The sequence below is a fragment of the Colletes latitarsis genome, chromosome 10 (assembly GCF_051014445.1).
Source record: "Colletes latitarsis isolate SP2378_abdomen chromosome 10, iyColLati1, whole genome shotgun sequence".
Taxonomy (NCBI): Eukaryota; Metazoa; Arthropoda; class Insecta; order Hymenoptera; family Colletidae; genus Colletes; species Colletes latitarsis.
In genome coordinates this window covers 4,782,689-4,809,020 of record NC_135143.1, presented here as the reverse complement: position 1 = coordinate 4,809,020, position 26,332 = coordinate 4,782,689, and the positions used below count along the sequence as shown (strand labels likewise).

General features: G+C 33.2%; 1 protein-coding gene across 6 annotated transcripts in view; it reads right to left on the bottom strand.

Annotated features, from left to right (window-relative positions):
- Kair1d (Kainate-type ionotropic glutamate receptor subunit 1D) overlaps positions 1 to 26,332 on the bottom strand; it is an 881,193-nt gene that overhangs the window by 223,286 nt on the left and 631,575 nt on the right. For all 6 annotated transcript variants that reach the window (XM_076774728.1, XM_076774730.1, XM_076774725.1 and 3 more), the window contains one exon: positions 20,702 to 20,859. In XM_076774728.1, coding sequence (XP_076630843.1) covers positions 20,702 to 20,859 — 158 coding nt within the window. The remainder of the gene's footprint in view (positions 1 to 20,701; positions 20,860 to 26,332) is intronic.

Genomic DNA, 26,332 nt, shown 5'->3' with positions numbered 1-26,332 from the left:
GACTCCTTACTATCTGTGTCATAGCGAGTAACGATGATCTGAAGCGACCGATCATCTCCGTCTTAAACCGTGCGTCAAACATCGACTGTTTCATGGCTTTATTGCATCAATAAGCTGTCTCGCCGAATCACCTACATTAGCCATCGAAATTTCCCTAAACCCAATCAGATGTCTCTGAATCGTCACTCTCATTTCCAAGAACTTGACCATCCCCCTTTAGTACCTTTCATTCCTCTACTTTTCCTTCAAACATCCTTCAACTTTCCTATTTCAGTGCATTCTGCGACCAATTACAATTTTAGTACATACAGATACGACTCTTTCTCGAATCTGATATTCTCCAACTCGAATATTTTCATACAATCACTCACAGAGAAACATTCAAACTCACAGTCCCACACACAAATAGGCACCTTTACACTTCTCGTGAGTGTCAATGTACCAATCTGTAATTTTAAGAAGTCTGTGTTTGAAGCAACGATTTATTGCTCAGTTCTTTATTAGAGTGATACTATGTTAATTTATAATGAGTGCTCTGATGTCTGAGTTTAGGTCACAAACAGAAAATACAATATAAAATATAAATAATTATTTAACAAAATTTTCAATTTTAAAATAGAGAGTTATTGAAATATTTAATATAATTACAAATTCAATTCTAATTAAAATGATTAAAAATGAATTTTTAAATTTAAAAATTAAAATTATATCTAAAAAAAAGTATAAAAAAAGTAATAATTAAATAAAATATTACCAATAAAATTATATTTTATAATTGTATTATTTTCTAATAAATGATGATTCATAATTAAATTTAAGTTTTATAGTTTATTTAAAAACATTAATTTTGTAAATTAAAAATAATTAATATATTTAAAACAAAATTTAATTTAAAAAAAAAAAAAAAAAAAAGAATATTTTTATCTTGTTGTTTAAAACATTCACAAAAAAAATGATCAATTTTTGAAATTTCATATATTTTGATATATTCATATATATGATATATTTTTTGTCTATATTCTTATAGAGCGTAAAAAGACGAATTCTACGATATACAAAACTGTGGATTAAAACGGAGAAAAACGAATTAGAAGAATAAACAATTTTCAAATTCGATGTGCTACGCCTTCTCGTTGTCCAATCAATTTCAGATTTCGCATGAGTTATTTTTTCAAAATATTGGATATTTGTTTCAATTATAGTAACCTATCCATACAACTGGTGTGGTCGTATTTCTGTTACAGGAGTAGTTTATAAAGAGTTGAATAAAAAGGGATTGTTTGATGGTTACGTACTGACAATGCAGGATTATTATAATAAACCAATGATATTACCATGATAAACCAACTTATTCAGTGTACGGAGTCTAACAATCGGCACTTCGACTAACTAACAAAGTAACGCATGTTAAAATAAAACTGCTTCGATCCCTTGAGAATTATTTGGAAGAGTTTATGTAGGACTAAAAAATATAAAGTGGGGGTTTTCTGAAAGATTTTACTGGAAAAATGAAGTTCATGGAATACAAAAGGAGGAAATAAATCCGATAGGAACAAAGGGTTAAGGTGATCATGGTAAGGGTTGGCCATTGGTGACCTTTTAGGGCGATTTCCCTTCCTGAGAGCGAGTTTTAGGAAATGAAGAATGAAGCGAATGTCTGACGAACAAACGTTTGCTTCCTGTCAACAGTATCATAAAATATCACAAAATCACGTGCAAGAAATTTTATTCAACCCCTTGTATCTCTTGCGAACAATCGATTTCGCAAAACAGTCTGACGATCGTGGAAAGCTGGCTTATGCGATTCCCAATGGATCCATTTTCGAAATGAAGCCTCCCAGCAATGACGCTTGTCGACGATACTTTGTGAAACACAGATATCGGTTTACGGTAAAACATATCTCGTACCGCAAGCTGCCGTCAGGAATATCCGTGTCTCGCCCCAGTCTGGTCAGGGTGCTTCAATTTGATAGATGATGTTGTCAATGCAATGACGGCAATTGCTCACCGAATACCGCGCAGCTGGAGGACTTTCGATTGTCCATTCACCTTGATACCACAAACGTTCCATGAATTGCCGTTTGCACGCAAGAGGCAACCACGAATTCACGTGTCGACACAGCTGCCAACTAGGTCAACGCCACCCTCTAAATAGTTCTTAGAAAACTCTATTCAACGATTTCATATGTAGTAACAAAAACAAAATACAGGGTGTTTGGCCAACCCTGGGGAAAATTTTAATGGGAGATTCTAGAGGCCAAAATAAAACGAAAATTAAGAATATCAATTTCTTCACTGAGGCTTCGTTAAAAAGTTATTCACAAAATTAAATTAAAAAATTTCAAATCATTCTAAGAAAATTATTTTTGGTTGCGGGGATCGATTACAATCATTTTTGGTGAATCGACATAAACGCCGAAATCCTACGCACTTTCGAAAAAAAAATTCCTTACCGAAAATCTAATTTGAGGCCCAGAAATGCTTCCCTGAAATGCGAATCTTTAAAATGTCATAACTCCTGAACAGATTGGAGGATTTTAATGTTTCAAAACGCAAACAACGCGTCTCTTGATGAGGAATATGTAGAATTTCTAAAAATATTCGACAAGTTGCTCTTTAACCCAGTAAAGTGAGAAAAACCCCATAAAAATAATCCAATTTTCAAACAGCCATAACTCCTACAATAATGAATTAATTTCGATGAAATTTTTTTCTAAAGTAGAGCTCATGGGTACCTACAGAAAAGTATTAGACAACATTTCGGTGAAACGTCAAACAAAATTACTAAACGTGAAAAACGAATTTTTAAAAAAAATCGACGAAGGTAGGTGCCTAAATTTTTCGGCGAAATTGAAAAGTCTCAAATCATTCTGGAAAAATTATTTTTGGTTGTGAGGGTCAATTACAATTATTTTCGGTGAATAGACATATCTCCAAAATCCTACTGAGTTTCGAGAAAAAAATTCGAGTAGGTGTGAAATTTTTCGGTGAAATTATTAAAATTGTAAATCGTTTTGGAAAAAATATTTTCAGTTCCAGCGGTCAATTACAATAATTTTTAGTGAATAGACATACTCCCGAAATCCTACCCACTTTCTAGAAAAAAATTCAGGACGGAACTTTAAACGTTAATAACTTTTTAACGAAGCCTCCATCAACAAATTGCTATTCTTGATTTTCGTCTTATTTTGGCCTCTAGAATATCCCATTAAAAGTTTTCACAGAGGTGGCCGAACATCCTGTATATTTGATCCAAGTCGGACAATCCGAACCATGTTAAATAAAGTCTTGAAATAAACGTGAAAATAATGGATTTCTTTTCCCCCAACCTAATATTTTGTCTAATTGTTCTTTATATTCTAGCTTTTGCTGTGACTATCAATAAATCTTAGGAACATATACATATACAATCGTATGGTCGTCGTTCTTTACGAGTTGGTATTTTATTTTATCAACTCATGTTTTTTTATCCCGTTCTAGACACCAAAACAATATTAGAATTTACATTGCTAAGAGAAGAGAGCAAAGAAGTCTTATGCACAGAAGGCAGTATGCACGGTAAAACGAAGTTTTACGTAAACTGTAATTTATAAGGAAATTTTATGAATAAAGTTGTATTATGGATAGACGTACAAAAATGTTTCTTTAAACTTCAGACGTCTATTATGCTTGGGGAAATACGCAAAAACGGTGAATAAGGAATCAATTTGCAACCAAATGAACTGCTACTATCGACAAATATTTGAAACTGCTCGGAATAATCATTATAAAAACTATTGACTTATATTTTCGTCTGCATTTAATATACAAAATAACTACAACCACGTTCTGCATTTTTATAACATCGTTAAATAGCAATTCTTTTTTCTTACGACTTCCAGAATACCAGCCGCGAAAGGGCAGAAAAATGTTTTCAACGTTTCTTTGAAAGCAAACTACAGCGCAAAAGGATTACAGGGGAGAAAGTATCTCGTTTTAATTAAACTTCCTCGTCCATTCAAAACTGCAAACAATTCCTTCAAAACGCCGTGGAAAGTTTAAACAATGAACTCAAACTAGGCCCCTCTCGAAAAATTCCTCTTTCTGTAAATACCAAACTAAAGAAAATCAAAAAACTAATAGTCGTACAAAGCTCTACGAAAAGTCATACCATATTTAACTCGAGAATTACTTTAACGATAGTCACAACGTTTATCAAATGATTATTTTATTCCATAATATAAAACTTTAACTAATGCGTTTAGGACTAGGTTATTCACCTTTCAGAAGATTCTACAATATTAAACAAAATTTTCTTTGTATAACAAGTAATATTTTTAATATAAAGGACAATATTATTAAGTTCTGTTTCAAACCTGCTAGATAAGCTCGATGATAAAGCTTAGTAAGCAGGTAGAATAGTCTCTAATTTCTCGATTTATTATTACATATATTTTATTAATTTGAACAGATTATTCAAACCACTAGAGACATCACATTTGAGACAAGATCTGCTAGACAAGATTTACTGACGAATCCAACTTGAAGATCCAAAGCAAAATGCAGTAATATTACTGTTTGTATTAAAACCATAAGTTAAATTGTGAATTATTATGATAGCTATAAAATGTCTGATCTTTCTTCTTTTTGTATACTTGAGGTTCTTGTAAATCCCAAACCAGTCCGATTTGTTGTTGTTATTGTTGTATGTCATTGAAGATATTCTAAATTTGTAATAACATACTCAAAATATCAACCAAAATTTAATCAAGTTTAGTAGATTTTAAGTTTACTCGGAACGTAGAAACAAACAGACAGACAAAAAACACCTTTTAAAATTCTGTAATTCGATATAGATACTCTATGAACAATTTAAAAAATTATATACCGGTAAAATTACAATTTTATTTATGCAGATGTCTATACCAAACAGCGACTAAGGGTGTTGTACTATATGTATAAATTAGCATACTTAACAAGAGGTTTAAAAAGAAAACTAGAAGTATACAGAAACGTAATACCTGTCCTACGTTGCGTCAGTACAACTCCTATAAAAATCGCATTCAAGCTCACCATGCCAGTGGTGGTGTTGCTACCTTCATCAAAAAGAACTTAGCCTCTCAGAAAATTTCTCTTAACACAGATCTAGAAGCTGTAGCTATTAGTGTTGTACTTGCATTAGGTCGTATATCTATGTGTAATGTATACATTCCTAATAGTTATGTTTTATCGATAAAAGAATTAGAAGACTTAATTAGTCAACTCCCGAAACCTTTTATACTATTAGGTGATCTAAATAGTCATCACTATATATGGGGCTCACATAAAATTAACCAGAGAGGACATATGATTGAAAAACTCCTAGAGGACCACAACATATCCCTTTTAAATAATAATCAACCAACTCATTTCAATAGCAGCTACAACTCTTTCAGTGCCATTGACCTTTCTATCTGCAGTTCCTCGGTGGCGCTCTCCTATTCTTAGAGCGCTAGTTGGGAGTTGTATGGTAGCGACCATTTTCCTATTATGATACAAAATCATTACTCGAATCCCCCAAAACATCCCAAGTCCACGCATTGGCTACTTAAAAAAGCTGATTGGAATAAATATAAAGAAGCTATTTTGCAAAAATTAGAAAGTCTAAAAGCCCAAACTTTCTCACGGCTACTCCCTGATATAAATAACGCATTTACAAATTTTATTATAAAATTCGCTAATGAATCTATCCCAAAAACTACAAATAGATTTCACAGAAAGCAAGTCCCATGGTGAAATGATAAATGTCTGAAAGCCTTACAGGCCTACAAACAAGCATTTAGTCATTTCAAACGGCACCCAACACTTGACAGTAAAATTCAATACAAAAACACTCAGGCCTACTGCTCGTAGAATCTTGAATGAAAGTAAAAAAGTGATCTTGGGATAGTTTTATTAGCACTATGAACATGCTCACCCCTATTTCCTCCGTATGGAATAAAGTAAGGAAAATAAATGGACTTAAAAAACATTCTGCAATCTCGCCACTTATCACGTCAGATTATAAAGTAACAACTCTTCCAAATGAGATTACTAACCATTTTGCCTCAACATTTGCTAATAATTCAAGTGATGCAAACTACACTGATATCTTCCGTATGTTTAAAGATACATCTCAAATTGAAATGGAAAACATCCTCTCTTCAAACACTACTTCAGACACGACACTTAATTATCCTATTCAGCTTAAGGAAGGTAAAGCATCCTTATAGCATTCCTAACCTGATGGCATTCTAAATACCTTCGTAAGATATCTTCCAGATAACGCGTTGGCCTACTTAACTAATTTATACAAAAATCTTTTCCTGACAAATGAAGAGAATCCATGGTTATCCCTGTTTTCAAACCTAACGAAGATCCTAGCAAAGCTGAGAACTATATACCTATAGCCCTTACCTTCACGCTATGTAAACTCATGGAAAAAGTAATAAATAAACGACTTCTTTGGCTGTTGGATAACAAAGGTTTCTTAACTCCACAACAGTATGGTTTTAAGAAATATAGAAATACAACAGATCACCTTGTAAACATGGAAACATTAATGCTTTTATTGCTAAGCAACACTTAATAGCTATTAGTTTAGATATCGAAAAGGCACATGATATGGTTTGGAAAGATAGTTATCAAAATCCTGGCCAACAACGGAGTGAATGGAGAAATGTTACATTTTATAGCTAATTTTCTAAGCAATAGATTAATTCAAGATAAGGCAAACGATGCATTATCTGGAAAATTGGAAATGTTCTGTTCTAAGTGTAACGCTTTTTCTTATTGCGATTAATGAAGTTTCATCAGTTATTCCACGGCCAGTTAAATTTTGCATTTTCGCCGACGACATTTCAGTTCTATGCAGTAGTAAAAATATCACCACTATTCAATATATCCCCCAAGACACACTTAACAAAATACAGAAATGATCTAATAATGCAGGTTTCAAATTTTCAGGTAGTTAATCGGAATTTATTATTTTCTCTAGGTCGAGCAAAATCTACCCAAATACTAAGCTAAGGTTAGGAGCACAATAGATGTATTGTGCTCCTAACACAACACCTATAAAACGCTAATAAGATCTAAGTTAGACTATGGTTCTATAGTCTTCTCTTCTGCAAATAAATACACCTTGAACTCTCTAAACGCCATTCAATCGAATTGTATAAGACTAGCCTTAGGCGCTTTTCGAACAAATCCTATTCTGAGTCTCCTAGCTGAAGCCGAAGAAAAACTCTTGGAATTTAGAAGAAGGGAACTTAGCTTGACATACGCTATGAAGCTTTCAACTACACCTACAAATGCTACTTATAATAATGTTTTCTGGACCCGATATAATAGAAATTATGATGCTAAACGCTTCCATCCCAAACCCTTCTCCCGAAGACTTAAAATATATTTAAATGATATAATTCAAGAAGTTCCACCAACAATACCTATTTCTATGTTGAGCGTTCCTTCCTGGCTAACACCTTATCCTACAGTTGATTCATCGTTATTTGACTATTGTAAAGAACAAACCAACGATGTTACTTAGAAAAATCTCTTTTATAAAATTATCCGGAAATATTCGGATCACATTCAAATCTATACTGATGGTTCTAAGTCCGACGAAGGGACAGGATGCGCCATCATATTTCCGAATGACTATAAATTACATAGACTCCATGATTTCTGCTCTATTTTTTATGCTGAAGCCTTTGCTATTCTAACAGCTTTAAAATTAATTATCAACTCCAACGACTCCAAATTTATACTTTTTTTGCAGACTCTAAACATGTCATCACCTGTTTAAAAAATTTTGAAAATAAAGAACCGATAATCCAGCATATATTTCAGCTAATTTCAACTATTCAAAATAGCAATAAAGAAATTGTATTTGCATGGATTCCTTCACATGTGAGAATTATAGGAAATGAAAAAGCCGATTTAGCGGCTAAGGATGCTATAAAATTAATATCCCAAAACCTCCGTATCTCCCACAACGACCTAATCAGGGAACTGAACATAAGAATTAAAAACTGTTGGAACCATTCTTGGCTTAGTTCACCACCATCCAAATTATTTCAAATAAGGAAAGATATTTAAAAATATCTTATTTAAAATAAGGAAATATGACTCACATTTACAAAATTACTAAGAGTCCACCAACGATCTGTAACTCCTGCAACGTTAGACTATCTGTTGAACATGTTTTGCTTAACTGCCTAATGTTCCATTTTGTACGATTGCGTTACTAATTTCCGACAAATCTCAATGACTGCCTCGGCAGTCTGGAAGGCATTACTGTAATTCTTTCATTTCTGTAAAGTGTGGGTTTATATAATAAGATTAAACTATTATACATGTGTGATTAATTTGTAATTACATATGTTATGTATCGTTGTCGCTAATGACCTTGCTGTTCATGCGACCTTTATAAATAAATAAATATGTCGGATTCCATTAAAAAGTTTTTGTTCTCAAATTGAATATTACTTCACGTTGTGTAAATAAAGTTATGTTGGCTCTAATTGATACTAAACTTTAATCGATGCAAAGAGTGCCATCGGAAACGCAAACGTGCGTCTGTTTGGATGTGGCTTTTGAAGGTAGTCGAGTTGGTTGTCTGGCTACCGGAACGTTTGAAAAAAGAAAAGAACAGAATTAAAAGGATTTCCAGACGGAAAAAACGTGCGGGAAAATTAGAAAAAGAATCCCTGCAAGGGACTCATCGGTTTACGTTGAACATTCTTTCGTGTTGTTAAATTGTTTGTGTGATAGTTAACAGTTAGTTTATCTAGTTCAAAGATTTAAGGAAACCAAAAATGCATAGAATGACGAGACAAAGGCTCGGTCGCCCGAGAGGACCTGATACAAGTCGCCCTAGAGAAATGGCCAATGAAATGGTTGCTCCGACAAATAAATAAATAATAGAAACGTAATACATAAACGGAGAATTAAATCAGAAGGCTAGTTTTCGTAACGAGCGCCCGTGAATACTAACACCACAGTTTGCCTCGCGAATTATTTGGATCCTCAGCGAAAACGAGACAGGATGAACGTGTGAGACCCGAAATACGATATTTATAAGAAGAAGAAGAAGAAGAAGAAGTATGTATTCACCAAGGGAGCCCGAAAACTGTCGGTCAAGGGGTCAACTCAGGGTACCGTCGACGTTAGAATACGAAATGAAAAGACACGCATAAACAACTTCCTCGCAATGCTTCAATATTATAACGCGCTGGCGCGGAGTCATACCCACGGAGCAATGAATTTTAAGCTGGAAGGGATACGTTGCGCGGCGTCAACCAGAAAATCTAACTGAATTTATTCAACTGCCTCTCGTTTTGCCCCTCGTGTCACGGGGTAGCCGCAATAAGTCACTGTCGCTGTTCGGCTGTATGAATAATGCAATACGTGGAGAGGGGGAAACTTATTTTCGCGGGAATACGGACAAGATAGCGAGAGGCCGGTACAAAGGTACCACGTAGACCAGTATAGGTGGATACTCTTAACCGACGGCTTTTATCACGTATATCTGACCTTGCTATGTTAACGCCCACTTGACTTATATCACCTCTACAATTTAACGTAAAGCGATATAATTGTTTGCTGCTCCGTTTGAGCATGTTATTTAAACAAATACAGTTTCTACCAATTCATCTGTACAGTAAAATTCACCATAAAAAAAAAAAAATACAAAATTCATCCGTTTACACTTTTCAACGTCAACGAGATATTCGAGTAAATACGTTTTATTTACCTTACTCTGAGGGCGGATTTCATCCCTTCCACATGGACGATAAGAAAATACGAGTCAAATATTTAATCACTCGGTTAGTGTGCTAAATTTTGCGTTTTAATAAAAAATAACAAATTTACCAAAATCCGAACAAGATTTTCTCGACCGCGGATATAAAACATCATTGTCATTATCGTATTGTAAACGAAAAATTTATCAAAATAAAATTCGGTATTTTGATAATACTGATAGAGCTATATATTGATAAACCTATATATCCTAATAAATTGTAAAACCTAAATTTAACGAGATACATGATACTTCACAGAAATTAAATCGGGGATGTTAGTCGTAACTCTGGAACGTAGTAGTATTACGTGCTGTTCCATAGATTGCCTGTCTTATACCCAGACTTTAATCATACTTATGAAGAAACGACTCGACCCAACAAATATTTGGTACAAAATAGCAAACAAAATTTTAAATCCTTACTATAAAAAACATGTTTCTTTTTATTCTACTATATAAAGTATTTTTATCTTTTCTTCAAACGAAAGTGGGTAGGATTTCGGGGGTATATCTATTCACCAAAAGTGATTGTAATTGACCCCTGCAACTGAAAATAATTTTTTTAGAACGACTTAAAATTTTTTTTTTCGCCGAAAAATTTAGGCACCTCTGGTCGATTTCTCTTAAAAATTCGTTTTTGATTTTTAATAAATTTGTTTGACGCGATACGTAAATTTTGTCTAATACTTTTTTGTAGATACCCATGAGCTCTAGTTCTCTCTAAAATTTCAATTAAATATATTCACTATTGTAGGAGTTATGGCTGTTTTAAAATTGGATAATTCTTATGGGGTACTTCTCACTTTACGGGGTTAAGGAACAAGTTTTCGAATATTTTTGGTATTTCTACATATTCTTCACTAAAATACGCGTTGTTTGCATTTTGAAACTTTAAAATCGTCCAATCTGTTCAGAAGTTATGACGTTTTAAAGACACGCATAAAATTTTGGAGAGATTTCTGGCCTGAAATTATATTTTCGGTAATGAATTTTATTCTCGAAAGCGGGTAAGATTTCGGGGGTATATGTATTCACGAAAAATGATTGTTATTGACCCCCACAACCAGAAATAATTTTTTCAGAATGCTTTGAAATCTTTTAACATAATTTTTTAATAACTTTTTAACAAAGCCTCGGGTCAAGAAATTGATATTTTTGATTTTCGTCTTATTTTGGCCTCTAGAATCTCCCATTAAAATTTTTCCCAGGGGTGGCCGAACACCCTGTATATGTATCCTTTATCTTTTCCGCAAAAAATAATTACGAAAAAACAGACGTCAATTTATAGACAAATATTATCACTGCCAATACTGTACAAACTCATTATTTGTTATCCTTTTCGTAACAAGTTATTACCACATTAAATTTTTTTCAAATAATTCAGATCAATATTCTTTGAATAATGGGTGTCGTTTCCGATTGTTACTTTCGACTCCAAAATACGTGTGGCATGGTCTGGGTTAGGACTGGAATACAAAGACGATTTGGGAAGTCTCGTTAAATTGATACTGTCGCAAATGTCACTGGTGGCAGGCAACATTCTGCGCCATAGATGCGCCCATCAAAGTGTTGAGAAGAGACTCGATTTCCGTACCTGTGACAAATTGGAGACGAAGACGCGTGAAACGCAGTTGACACACTTTCCGCCACGATCGATACGTTACTCACACCATGGAAGTCTAAGACGATCATTGTGGCTTTGGCTGCTGACGAAACAGCGCCGTTTAATTCGCAATGGTGTATTCTCTGAAAGCGGAACGCCATCGATCGCCGCACGGACGATGTTGCATTTCCACGATGGTTAATGCAACGACAATGTCGATCATTCGAACCGCTGAATTTTCGAAGCGATTCCTAGTGCTTCCTATTTCTCCGTGTAACCTTCGATCACAATTTCCATAGCTCCGAATACTCGCTGAGTAATTTAACACTAAACCTACCGTGATCGGTCAAATGGCCGTTTTTTAAATTTCGTTTAAAGTTTCTAACGCACAACATTATTTTAGCGCCATTTAACTTCACAACTTTTCTTATAGTATACGTACAATGAATTTTACAATATTCACTTCTATTCTTATTGTTTGTTTTCTGAGAAAAATATGTAGTCTATTTTACCTACCACGACCGGTCACCTAACCGGTTGAATGATTTATATTATTTTGTAAAAAACTGGACAAAATTTGGTACCAAATTCTGATTAGTTTCTGATGTAAATAGAAAATATATGTTTAGCAAAAACGAAAGGGGAGAATCTTTAGTTTTTACTGTCTTAAAACAGTCTAACAACGCGTATTAAAAATACCAAAACTTTAGACACGTGCAGTTTCGAAAATAGTCATGCTTTCTGCATAACTGGGCCATGGTTGGAAGCGGCAAACCTTCCTCTTTAAAATGGCTTTTGGTTCATGTCGATCCGATTTTTCATTTTCGAGAAATCGTAATTTATGTACAGGGGCAATTTTTCAATTTTCGCTATCTCTCTGTCCCTGACGTACAAAAGCCTACTAAACTGTAAGTAAGTAAACTAGTTTGAAATACAGAAGTTACTTGATATTCAAATCGAGATAAAACTCATTTTTCCAAACCAAGTTACGTATTTAATTATCTAAATAGCTTGAATATTTGATAAAACTTGAGAAAATTTAATCTGTTCAAACGTTCGAACAACCTGATTGTTCATACAAAATGTGGGAATGACTATAATGTAATAAGTTAAAAACTTATATGTTAATTGTAAAAGTTTATATACAGGGTAAGTCACCTAACATTTGCACCTCAAATATCTTTGTTTTTTAAAGATACGTCAAATGTCTTGAGGACAAAATTTAATGGTACAATGGGCCTCACACGATGCCAAAAATATTTTTGTTTCTATGTCATTTTTTTTAAAGAAATTAAGGTCACTTTCATTTTTTTAAATAGAATCGCCCTTTTTGAAACACCTACAATGATAGTCCCTTTCATTAGGAATTCAGTGACTACAATTATTCAAGGTCATTTAAAGTCACAGTCGGAAAAATGGTATAAGATGTAAAATATGAAAGCTAACTGTAATTTATCGCAATTATTTGTCCTAACAAAACCTGTAAAAATTGGATATCAATAAATAAATCTAGCAATGATTAAAAAGACTGCATCTATAGATAATGTATAATGAAAATGAGCTACTACATAATATATATCATGTAAAATAATATTAATTGATGAATTAGATAATATAATTCCAGTTAGTCCACCAGTAGTCAACCAGTAATAGAAAAATTACTCCTAATGGTCACAAAATTGAAGGATTTATAATTAGTATCAATCCATAATATATTGCTATTCATCTAAAAACTTTAATTCCTATACAAACAGAAATAATTATTACTGCTAAAATAAAACAAGCTCGAGTATTAACATCTAATCCAACAGTAAATATGTGTATATCACGAGCTCATACAATAAAACATAGAAATCCTAATATTGCATAAATTATACCAACATTTCCAAATGTTCTAGTAAAATTAAAATATAAACTTCTGAATGACCAACAAATCAAAATAAATGTTGATATAAAATTGAATCACCATCTCCTGTTCTGGACATTACTGTTTTGAAAAGTTTTCGTTTGGTTAATACAGATCTCGAAAAGGATATTAGTTTTACTCCTAAACACCAAAATCGAAAATTACTACTAATTTAGACGAATTTAAATTTACGACCTACGTTGACAACACTTTTTTTTTACTTAACTAGGTGTATAGAGCATACAAAGTTTATAAAACATTTCTTTCAACACCGTGTGTGGAATTATCGAATGTCTCGCCAAAAATGAAGTGCGATAAAGTAGGGATGCGATTCAGTTGCGTGTTACCATGAACGAAGAGCAGAACGATGTACGGTCGTGCTTGTTAGAGTCCGTATTTTCGAAGGCATTTATGCTCCATGACGTATGATAGATTGACTGCATTTTGCAAGTGATCTTGATGGATCGTCCACATGCAATCGGTTTTATTGCCCGATTCTCTCATACTGAAGCTACAGCCAAAATTTTACATCGGAGCAACTGAAAACGAGGATGTTTCGTAACTTAGAATTCGAGCCTTAAAGTTAACAGAGCTCTTAGGTAGATACAGTTAAGTTAATAGGACTTCTCGAAAGTTTCCCGCGTGAATAATAGATAAAATCAAATTTACAAGAACGTGGTCGCCCCTGGTGGTTTGCAGACGACAGAAATGTACGTCATTTAACCGGTTGCGGAGCGTTTTGATGTCTGCATCAAGGAATGTCTCAAGTATTCATGTATTCACGAAGCGCATCAATTTTAAATAGATGGAAACTTCCTGTAATTTGAAGATGATTAAATATACGGTATTTCTATAAATATTATTACATGAAAGTCTAGTTATATATGTCCAGTCTACGAAGAATATTCCTATTGTTATTTACATTTTATTATTTAATTTTGGATTCAAAACAAAATGACGCATTGTCGTTTTTATAAAAATGTTCAAAATAATAGTGACAAGTTGATCTTCTGACGGTTTTCATTATTTTATTTTATCGATGCATAGATCTCGTGATATTTTACGATGAACGACACACAATTTGCTTCAAAAACTGCCACGTGTTTTTAATAATTTTTCAAATAGCGTCGGAGGAAACTTGGGGGACTATAAAGTTTCAACAATGACGTCGTTATCGGTTAGGTGTCAATACTTTAAATCTTTTACTTGTTATATCTATTAGGCATTCAATAAAAATTACACAATATTAAATATACAGGGTGTTCGGCCTGGGGAAAATTGTAATGGGAGATTCTAGAGGCCAAAATAAAACGAAAATCAAGAATATCAATTTCTTGACTGAGGTTTTGTTAAAAAGTTATTAAAAAATTAAATTAAAAAATTTCAAATCATTCTGAAAAAATTATTCTTGATTGCAGGGGTCGATTAAAATTATTTTTGGTCATTGCACATATCTCCGAAATCCTACGCATCTTCGAGAAAAAAATTCCTTATCGAAAATCTAATGTGAGGACAGAAATATTTCTCCGAAATTTCGCGCGTATCTTTAAAACGTCATAACTTCTGAACAGATTGGAGGATTTTAATTTTTCAAAATGCAATCAACGCGTATTTTAGCGAAGAATATATAGAAATTTTAACAATATTGAAAAAGTTGTTCCTTGACCTCGTAAAATGAGATTAAACTCCATAAAGATGGCCCAATATTCAAAAAGCCATAACTCCTGCAATAGAGAATATATTTAAATGAAACTTTTTTCTGAAGTAGAGCTCGTGGGTACCTAGAAAAAAGTATTAGACAACTTTTCTGTGGGACGTCAAACAAAATTATTAAAAATCAAAAACGAATTTTTAAGATAAATCGACAGGGGCTGGGTGCCTTTCGACGAAAAAAAAAATTTCAAATCGTTCTGGAAAAATTATTTTTGGATGCAGGAGTCAATTACAATCATTTTTGGTGAGTAGACATACCCCCGAAATCTGAGCATTTTTGAGAAAAAAATTCGAAAAGGTATGAAATTTTTCTACAAAATTAAAAAATTTCAAACCGTTCTAAAAAAATTATTTTTTATTGCTGGGGTCAATTATAATCATTTTTGGTCAATAGACATACCCCCGAAATCTTACGCATTTTCGAGAAAAAAATTCAGTGCAGGAGGAATTTTTAACGTTAATAACTTTTTAACGAAGCCTCCATCAGCAAATTGGTATACTTGATTTTCATTCTATTTTGGCGTCTAGAATTTTCCATTATAATTTTTGCCAGGGTTGGCTGAACCTGTATAAATTTTTCTTACTTTAACTTACAAGGAATGATTGTGAATTGCTAAAAATCGATTTTTACGAAACTATCAGAGGATATAGGAGACTCCTCCGATGGCAGTATTGATGAGTGTACTTAAAAGATAGGAGCAAAGCAAACAATCAGTACAACTCATTAGAGGTTCAACTCGATCATATCCACCTATCATCACAAGGATTTGAGGTGTACTGTTTTGGAACCCAAGAAGCATCACAAGAAGAAAACAAGAAGATAAGAAGAACTTTCCAACATCCTCATGAATCTAGACATCCTGGTATGCGTAAAATCTTGGCTCCCGGAAGAAACACGAACGGATAAGGAATTTCACTTCGCTGGCTTCAAGACCTTCAGGAAAGATCGTCTGTACTCCAGAAGTGGTGGTATTCTTATTCTAATTCGCAACAACTTAGCCTACATGGAACTTTAAAATCTAAAGTGCCCTGATCAATCTGTAGAACTAGCTAGGCATAAAAATTACTAACGTAAACCCTCCAAACGATATATTCGTATGTTATAGAGCTCCCCATTTAGCACTCACAATCTCAGTGGGACGAAATCTTCAGCCAGGTCGATAAAAGTCAATATGCAATACTGATGGGCGACTTCAACGCCCATAATACAAGTTGGAATTGCAACACCAATGATACTAACGGCGAAAGACTTCTCAATAGTTATATCAAATCAGATTTATTTTTTCATAATTCAAAATCTACTACCTATGTTCAATATCATAACGATGTTAGGTCCAATTTAGATCTTATATTCTCATGAGGAAATATAGCTTACAAGATTGTTAGAAAAATGGACTAGCTTACTTTTCAGGCACTGGATAGATGTCCAGTCATCGCCTGCTGAGAAGCAGTAAATGTTTGAGCACGTCGCAAATGTTTCGTTGCGACAAGAGATCGTCGCATTACATCGTTACATGTCAAACAGAACAGTTCTGTACAGCCATATTTGCTTTTATATAAATTTCTATCTTGTTCGTTAATCGTGTCTAAGTTTATTATTTCGTATCGCGATCTCATCAACAAAGATCAATGTAGAAGTAAACGATGAAACTTGGGGCTCCGATCATTACCCCATATTTATAACAATATCCACAAAAAAAGTATATATCACAAGAAATCCTTTAGATTAAAATCATTAAGAACCAATCGGGAAGAAGTAATTATTAACTTAGAAGAAAATTACGATCGATTTTTGGCAATAGACTATGACCTTCTAACCGCCACTGATAAATATTCCATTTTTACTAACATATTAACAAATGCTGTAATAGCTAACACGCCAAAAAAAAGAATCGTTAATGACAGAATTCATCAAAATCCGATATCATGGTGGGATCCGGAGCATGATAAGGTCAAAAGCTTAGAAAAGCAGCTTTTAAAAAATGGTGAAATGTCTACATAGAGTTTAAGAAATTTTCGGGTATGGCTAGAGAAACTTAAAAAAAAAAGAAGAAAGACGATTTTAGAGACTTTGCAAAGAACATCAATTTCCGCTACTGATCTACTCGTTTCTGAATTACTGTGAGTTAAAGATTTAAGAAAAGAGTTCATCTTTAAACTGGTTGTTCAGCAAGCATACGAATGTTTATAATTTTTATTGTACTATGTGAAGTATTATAATGTATTGAAACGTTTGTACAGCACTGCAAAATAATCTCTTGAGATTTAAATTGCATTAATAAAAAATACTTAAGAAAATCGTTTACTATTAAATTATGCAGCATAATCAATTATATTGCATACACGAAGTATTTTAAATAGAGAAGGAATTATATCTACGTTAATATAAATTCGATGAAAGCTATATAAAGAATATCCACCTTATACGGACATCATTTCGTTCGCAAACGATAGAAAAAACTAAATCGAAGTGTTCGAAGTCTTTGCAGAGTTTGGAATATTACGATAAAGCACGAATCGCAAATGTACATCAAACAGTCGGCGTTTTAAAACCGCGAGAACGCGTCGACAAATCTCAGGCACGGCTTTCAGGAGCCAGAATCTCGATCAAACGGCTGAACGAAATTGCAGCGGACACGCGCATCAACGCGGCGAATAGAGTGCAATCGAAATCGAAGGGTAATTCGATTAAATTCACGGGACGGAAACGGCGTTCGAATCGTTCTCGTTTATCACGGCCGGCGGGATTTAAAGTGGCCAAAGTAATCGGCAATAATGGATTCGCCGCGAAGCATAAAGAACCGGGACGATGACGCGAAAACAAACAGGCGTCTTCGACGTCTCGTAGTGGTAGCGGAAACTTTATTAAGGGAATCTAAGGAGAAGCTGCCAAATTGTATAGTCGGTTATGAACCACAATCGGGGGTGGATGTAATCGATCGAACTCAAATTTTTGGTGTATTTAGTAGTTATTTACACACAGTGTTCGGCCATCCATGGGAAAAATTTTAATGGGAGATTCTAGAGGCCAAAATAAGACGAAAATCAAGAATACTAATTTGTTGATGCAGGCTTCGTTAACAAGTTATTAACGTTTAAAGTTCCGCCCGTCCTGAATTTTTTCTAGAAAGTGGGTAGGATTTCGGGGGTATATCTATTCACCAAAAATTATTGTAATTGACCTCCACAACTGGAAATAATTTTTCCAGAACGATTTGAAATTTTTTAATTTTGTCGAAAAATTTCAAACCATCTCGAATTTTTTTCTCGAAAGTGTTTAGGATTTTCGGGGTATATCTATTTACTAAAAATGATTGTAATTGACCCGTGCAACCAAAAATATTTTTTCCAGAATGATTTGAAACACATGAAATTTCAGGGGAATCATTCATTCATGGTCAGACATTATATTTTTGGTATGGAATTTTTTTCTTGAAAACGGTTAGGATTTCGAGAGTATGTCTATTGACCAAAAATGATTGTAATTGAGCCCCACAACCAAAAATAATTTTTTCAGGATGATTTGAAATTTTTAAATTTAATTTTGTAATAACTTTTTAATGTAGCCTCAGTCAAGAAATTGATATTCTTGATTTTTGTCTTATTTTGGCCTCTAGAATCTCCCATTAAAATTTTTCCCACGGGTGGCCAAACACTCTGTATATCTAAACGTATGTTTACATTAACTGCACGATGTAATAAAAAGAATTATACAACGCAAAAAAAAAACATTAATAATCTTGCAAACTCCAGAAGAAATATTTTTTGCAATACGATGGAGATTCCAAAGTATTCAAATAGTATACAAAATATTTTCTGCGCCTCCACAATTGGAGGAGATATTTAGGTAGTCTTATTTAAGTGAACCACCCTGTATACTACTGTAAATTGAATTGTTCACCTGCTGGAACAAAATATAAAAAATGTCTTGGACCGTAAATGATTAATAAACCATACGCTGATATGCAAACAAATGATCACTTTCCAGGAAAAACGCTGTTATTGGTTCAATTTTGCGCTTCACTGCGCAGTTCCTAGAAGCATTAACTGCAATACGATTTAGCCAAAGCACACCATTTGCCTCGAGTGTTTGTGGGAACCTATTATGCTTAAATGGCCGTCTTCAATGCCTTAATCCGGTCTTTGCCTGACCGTGGTTACACATCACCGATTCGAATATCCATATCAGTGAACAATTTAAATCTTATTGACAGAATTTATCACACAGTATTTGTTTAAATAAGTAATATATTTAATACAACAGGAAATAAATAAATAAATATGAATGAGCGCATGCTGGTTGTTGCAGCTCGTAATGCAAATCAGAACATAACATAAGAGAAAAGTCGCGAGAAGACGTCTCCAAGACGAAAGAAACAAAACCGTCAACGATGTGAATGACGCGCATCTCAACGACCTATTTAAATCAAACACATATAGATCGCTTATTACACCACGGCGTTCTTGAATCATGAAATAGAGAATGCGTGTACTTTGCTTCGAGCGAATTGCACTCATAATTTAAGTGGATTACCTATAACGAAAGAGACACCCGAATCTCTTATCAGCGGAGATAGCTAAATTTGGACAGAAATTCCATTGTTTATGGGCTGCTTTGACACAAACAAAAATTTCAGTACGCAGTTTCGCGTTAATGACACCATTGTTATTTAATTCGTTGCACTCCACTAGTGTCGATACGGTGAGAAACATAGTGGCATATTACTTAACTAGCTGTTACTCGAGATTTTGTCTGCGTGTAGGTCAACTCTGCTGACAGTTTTCGCTTTTCGACTTTCTATTTATCCCAATTGAGTGCTAATATAATTGTAAATAACCTATCCTATTCGTTGATATACATAGAATAGTGGTGGTTTAATCAAAATTCAGTGGATTTTGTTCATTCATGTGGCACGCTTATGGCCGCACGATGGCGCTTTACGTTGAAGTACTGGTCGACCGTAGGGGAACCCCCAAGTAAAGCTCGCCAGTCAATCGCGGGAAATTCCCGTGCTTGTGCATTACTATCGAAACAGTTTTACGAAACATCTCTTCTTCGCTACCTTTGTAATTTCGCTGTATGGTTTATTAGACCTGAATAAATTACATTTTATATCACTATCGGACCACAATTCAAAACGAACAAAAGTTCTAAAAATAAATATCTAAGTCGAAATCGCTTAAATATTTTGTAACTGCATACAAAGTTATAGACAAAGAGGAATTCTCGACTTTCGTTCTATTTTGTCCTGTAACGTTACTTCCTGAAATATTTATGTTGAACATCAAAGAATAATATCAATGAAAAATAATTATTACAAATAATTTACAATTAAAAAAATGAAACTTGCTTCACTAGTTTTACTGATCGGATGTATTGTATGCCTCTGTTGCACGAACATTATTTTTATCCGTCGAAGAATTATTTCTCGGTAATTTATACGTTCATAAATAAATTGATGTTCGAATCGAAGAATAAATAACTGTACCAGCAAGACTATATGAAAAGATTATATATGATTATACTGAAAAATCTTGTAAAATTGTATCAGCTCACTTTTCATTGGAATATGTAAGTGACGACCGAGGACGCAATTAATTAAGCAAACCTTTGATTAGGATCAGAACATATCATTGGACCGAACGAACGGTATATCTCTTTGAGGTAGAGAAAACTTACCGATACTCAGAGCCCTCGCTGAGTTGCCTGACCGTAATAGGGAATTCACTGGGTCCGTGTGCCTTCAAAAGCTCCTGTAACCGCACCAACCCTTCGTTGTTCTCGTAGATGATGGTAAAGCTCTTCCAGCCCCAGGCTTTCACCAAATCAACGTACGCCTGCAACACAGGTAGTCATTCATTGGCCGTGATCGTTACCCATACAATGCCACAGTGTTTTAGGAGGTTACTTTACTTCGTCCTCTAATACCAGATTCTCTCAAGTAGTTTGCATACGGAATTCTAACTTGACTCGAACTATAATGGTGTAATGGACCGCGCGGAAGAACACGAGTCAGCATATATAAAACGACGCATAGCTCCATCATAGTCGATTAATCGATATTTAAGAAAATTACGATTTTTTAATTACAATAGTTAATTCCTTACTAGAAATCTACAATAGACTTTTTCTGTTCGATATTTTGTGCAACACTAATGATAAATAATTTGTTGCTAAAAGTCGTTCTTAATAGTTGGACTTTAAGATCAACAATTTTCATGTTCTTTTATTTTGTGCATATAATATAATCTATCTTTGTAAAATATTTCTTTCGTGTATTACTTGTGAATTTGGTGTGAAATCTTCTCCGCAAGGAATTTATGTTTGAGAACAAACAGCATTTCGAGGATGCCAGATCTGAACAATATGGAGGATGGGAAACACGATTTCATAGCATAATTCCTTCATCGTAACACTGTGATCTTAAAGGCATATTCTAGTCTAGAGTTTCATTTTTTTGGGTTCTCTAAGGATTTTTTTTACAAAAATGTATAGGTCTTTAAATTTGGACATTTTGTATACATATTTATTTATGTCTTACGAACGTTCACAATTTTTTTCAAGCAAAACTAATAAAAACGGCCTGAATTATATGTCATTTTAGAAGATTCCTTTAAAAAAAAATGTTCAATTTAAAAAGAAAGAAATTTTCCTTATTGGTATTTTAGCTCGCAAAACACGAACAAAGTCAAAAAAATCCATATTCAAAATTCAAAGTGCCGCCATTTTGTAAATCTTGACTAAGCTTTTTCATCTTGGTTCACATCATAATCACGATCGTGCTAATCAAGAATCATTCTGATTTTTTCATTTCGAATAAGCAGAATGATCGGAATCATGCCAGTCAGTAGGACATCTTTTTTTAAAGGAACTTTGTACCATAATTCAGTAAATTTTCATTAATTTCGATTGAAAAAAATTTGTAATTATTGCACAAAGTGTGCCTACTAAACTAAGTATACTGCTTATTCTTATAAATCCAATGAATTCGTAACTTTCTTCGTTCAGTATATTCACTTTAAATGCTTGCGATTTCAATTAATTTTTAAGTACGTATATAGTTTCCTGAAAAATCAAATTTTGTCGAGATCAAGCGACTGGATAATATTTTTTAATAACTCGTAATTTATTTTCAACGATTTTTAATATGTAATTTCAACGTAAATAATATTATACATAATTATTTATTACATCCTGTATGCGTGTTTCGATATATAGAAACAGATTTTTCGATTCTACTATAAATAATAATTACAACATATTTGTTATTAGTATCTAATTAGAATTCAATGGAATTCATTAATTCATTAATTTCGTATTAAAATCATACTCCGACCGAAAATTAAACAATGAATAGTTCATAACTGGACAGTGAATATTGTATACGCGTCAATTAAAATTTGTTTTCATAGTGTTCTTCAGCAAACATAAATTAATTATTATAATTAATTTCAATACCGTCGAAGCGCTCTGAAAGCGGCTCGGTTAACAATTTTCGATTCGTATTCCATTAAAATGTTAGATTGCAATCTGTCCCTACGGAATATCGGTTGACATTGCCTATAAATCGAAAGTGTCGCAAAAGGTCTATAAGCACCATATCGCGGTCATGAAATCCCATAAAATATCGTGGTCATACGTTCTATCGTCGTGATACTGATATTTCTAGCCATATTTCCACGTAAGCTTCATGCACTCCATTACAGAGGTGCTGATAACGCTGATAATGGCCATCTATTTTTCTTGATTTTTCAATCTTTCCAAGGTGAAGCTTAATGGTGAAAATTCTACGATTCGAAATCAGTGGCGCATTCTATCCATTAGGAAATTATATTTTCTTAATAAATAAATTATATCACTTTCGAGAAAAAAATTCCTTACCGAAAATATAATCTGAGGCCTGAAATGGTTCCCCGACATGCGAATCTTTGAAATATCATAACTCCTGAACGGATTGGTCGATTTTAATGTTTCAAAATGCAAACAACGTGTACTCTGGTGAAAAATATGTATAAATTCCAAAATGTTCGAAAAGTTGTTTATTAACCCCGTAAAGTGAAAAAATCCCCATAAAAATGGTCCAATTTTCAAACAGCCACAACTCCTACAATAGTGAATATATTTCAATGAAACTTTTTTCTGAACTAGAGCTTATGGATATCTATAAAAAAGTATTAGACAAAATTTCCGTAGCGCGTCAAACAAATTTATTAACAATCAAAAACGAATTCTTAAGAAAAATCGACGGGTGTAGGGTGCCTAAATTCGGCGAAAAAAAAATTTCATATTGTTCTAAAAAAATTATTTCTAGTTAAGGGGGTCAATTACAATCATTTTTGGTAATAGACATACCTCCGAATTTCTGCACATTTTCGAGGAAAAAATTCAGAACGGGCGGAAGTTTAAACGTTAATAACTTTTCAACGAAGCCTTCATCAACAAATTGGCATTCTTGATTTTCGTCTTATTTTGGCCTCTAGAATCTCCCATTACAATTTTTCCCAGGGGTGGCCGAACACCCTGTATAACTTTTGATAATCATAGTGATACTTATTGATAATGTATAATAATATTTATTAATTTATTTCTGGTATGAATATTTATTTAAGATATTATTTTTAGGGCTCTTAACTACCACGTACGTTTCATCGTTTGATACGTTGCGATAGTGGCAAAATATTTGTAATATTTCTTAATAAACGTCACTAATTGTCACGAAAACTGTTTGAACTGAGACTAATGATGTGTTGTAATAAGAGCTAGTTAGATAATTTTTAATAAAGGCTCGTCATAAAATCTACAGATATTACAATGCATAACTAAGTTGAAAAGGTTAATGAGAATAGAGTATAATAATTTAGCAACAGGTATCCTAGGTCTGGGTTGAATAGTATAAATTGGTGGAATTATTTGAATTTTAATCCCCACTGTTATTATATGAGAATAAAAAGACAGAAATTATATCATATTACAATTCAACTGAAAATATAGAATATATCGCTATTGCTCTTTTTTTATTTATATCGATATTGATAATGCGTTATATATTCATCATATAGCAAACAAATATTTTTCGAACATTACGTACCAATGAAGAGAAAAAGAAAAATTAGAAAATAAAATATATATTTGCAATTCATATAGAAATTGCATTATTCAAACAGAAAAATATATTCTCTTTTTTTAAACAAATGACCTTAATGTTGAATAATAATATATACAATTCAGAATTTGACGACTATTTGCAATGTATTTGCACATAGCAATTAAAAATTGTCAATTACTATATGCTGACAAACGTTATTACATATATTGTGCATTTTTGTATAAGTTCTATATTTATGTGAGTAAATATGAATTCTATATAGAGAAACTATAAACAAACTTCTGTAATACTGTAATTTGTACAACTGTATACTATCGTAAAAAATTGCAAAATAATTCTTGTTAACAGACTGTCATAGTATTAGTTGAAAGCTACAATTCATCCGTATTAATAGTAGAATGTATATGTGTATTTAGAGTTATAGAGGTTTACAAAAGATTACATGAAAGAGAAATATTTTAATAAAGAGAAACATATTCCACGAGAATGTTTTGCGTACGAATAATAGAACGTTTGAATAAAACAAATTTGACTAAGTTATATGTACATACAAAATATTTGTCAACGTAACTTCTTTTACATATACAGGGTGTTCGGTCACGCCTGGGAAAAATTGCAATGGTGGATTCTAGAGGCCAAAATTAGACGAAATTCAAGAATACCAATTTGTTGATGAAGGCTTTGTTAAAAAGTAATTAACGTTTAAAGTTTCGCCCGTACTGAATTTTTTCCTTGAAAATGCGCAAGATTTCGGGGGTATGTCTATTCACCAAAAATGATTGTAATTGACCCCTGCAAACGAAAATAATTTTTCTAAAACGATTTGAAATTGTTTTTTTCCGTCAAAAAATTTCACACCATCTCGAATTTTTTTCTAGAAAGCAGGTAGGATTTCGGGGGTGTCTATTCACCAAAAATGATTGTAATTGACCCCTCCAACTGAAAATAATTTTTTCAGAATGAATTAAAAATTTTTTTTTTCGTCGAAAAAATTAGGCACCTACCCCCTGTCGATTTTTCTTAAAAATTCCTTTTTCATTTTTAGTAATTTTGTTTGACGCCCTACAGAAAAGTTGTCTAATACTTTTTTGTAGGCACCTATGAGCTCTACTTCAGAAAAAAGTTTCATTGAAATATATTCACAATTGTAGGAGTTATGGCTGTTTGAAAATTGGACCATTTTTATAGGGTTTTTCTCATTTTGCGGGGTCAAGGACCAACTTTTCGAATATTTTTGCGATTTGTACATATTCCCCACCAAAATACGCGTAGTTTGCTTTTTTAAACATTAAAATTGTCCAATCCGTTCAGAAGTTATGATGTTTTAAAGATACGCATAAAATTTCAGTGAAACATATCGACGCTATGGTCAGACATGAACTTTTCGGTAATGAATTTTTTTCTCGAAACTGAGTAGGATTTCGAGGGTATGTCTGTTGACCAAAAATGCTTGCAATTTATCCCTGCAACTAAAAATAATTTTTCCAAGACGATTCGAAAGTCTTTTTTTTCACCCAAAACTTTCAGCACTTACTCGAATTTTTTTCTCGAAAGTGGATAGGATTTCAAAAGTATGTGTATTCACCAAAAATGATTGTAATTGACCCTCGCAACCGAAAATAATTTTTCCAGAACGATTTGAAATTTTTGAATTTAATTGTTAATAACTTTTTAACGAAGCCTCTATCAACAAATTGGTATTCTTAATTTACGTCTTATTTTGGCCCCTAGAATCCTCTATTAAAATTTTTCCCAGGGGTGGCCGAACACCCTGTATAAGAAGCTTTTGAAAAGTATTTTCATATTATGAAAAAAAGATTTCGTTTTCGCTATTGGATGCACAACTAACACTCAATTGTTACTATGATAGTCTATTCATTTAAGCGAAACACCATCTAATTTTTGACAGATGTTAATTAAATATCCAGATTTCGTGGCACTCCATGTACTATTCTATTTTGTATACAAGTTATAAATGAATATGTCGGAATCCATTAAAAAGTTTTTGTTTTGTTGTTCTCAAATTGAATATTACTTCACGTTGTGCAAATAAAGTTATATTGGCTCTAATCGATATTTAAATGTAATCGATGCAAAGAATGTCACCGGAAACGCAAACGTGCGTCTGGTTGGTGTTGACGTTTGGATGTGACCTTTGAAAGTAGTCGAGTTGATTGTCTGGTTACCGGAACGTTTGAAAAAAG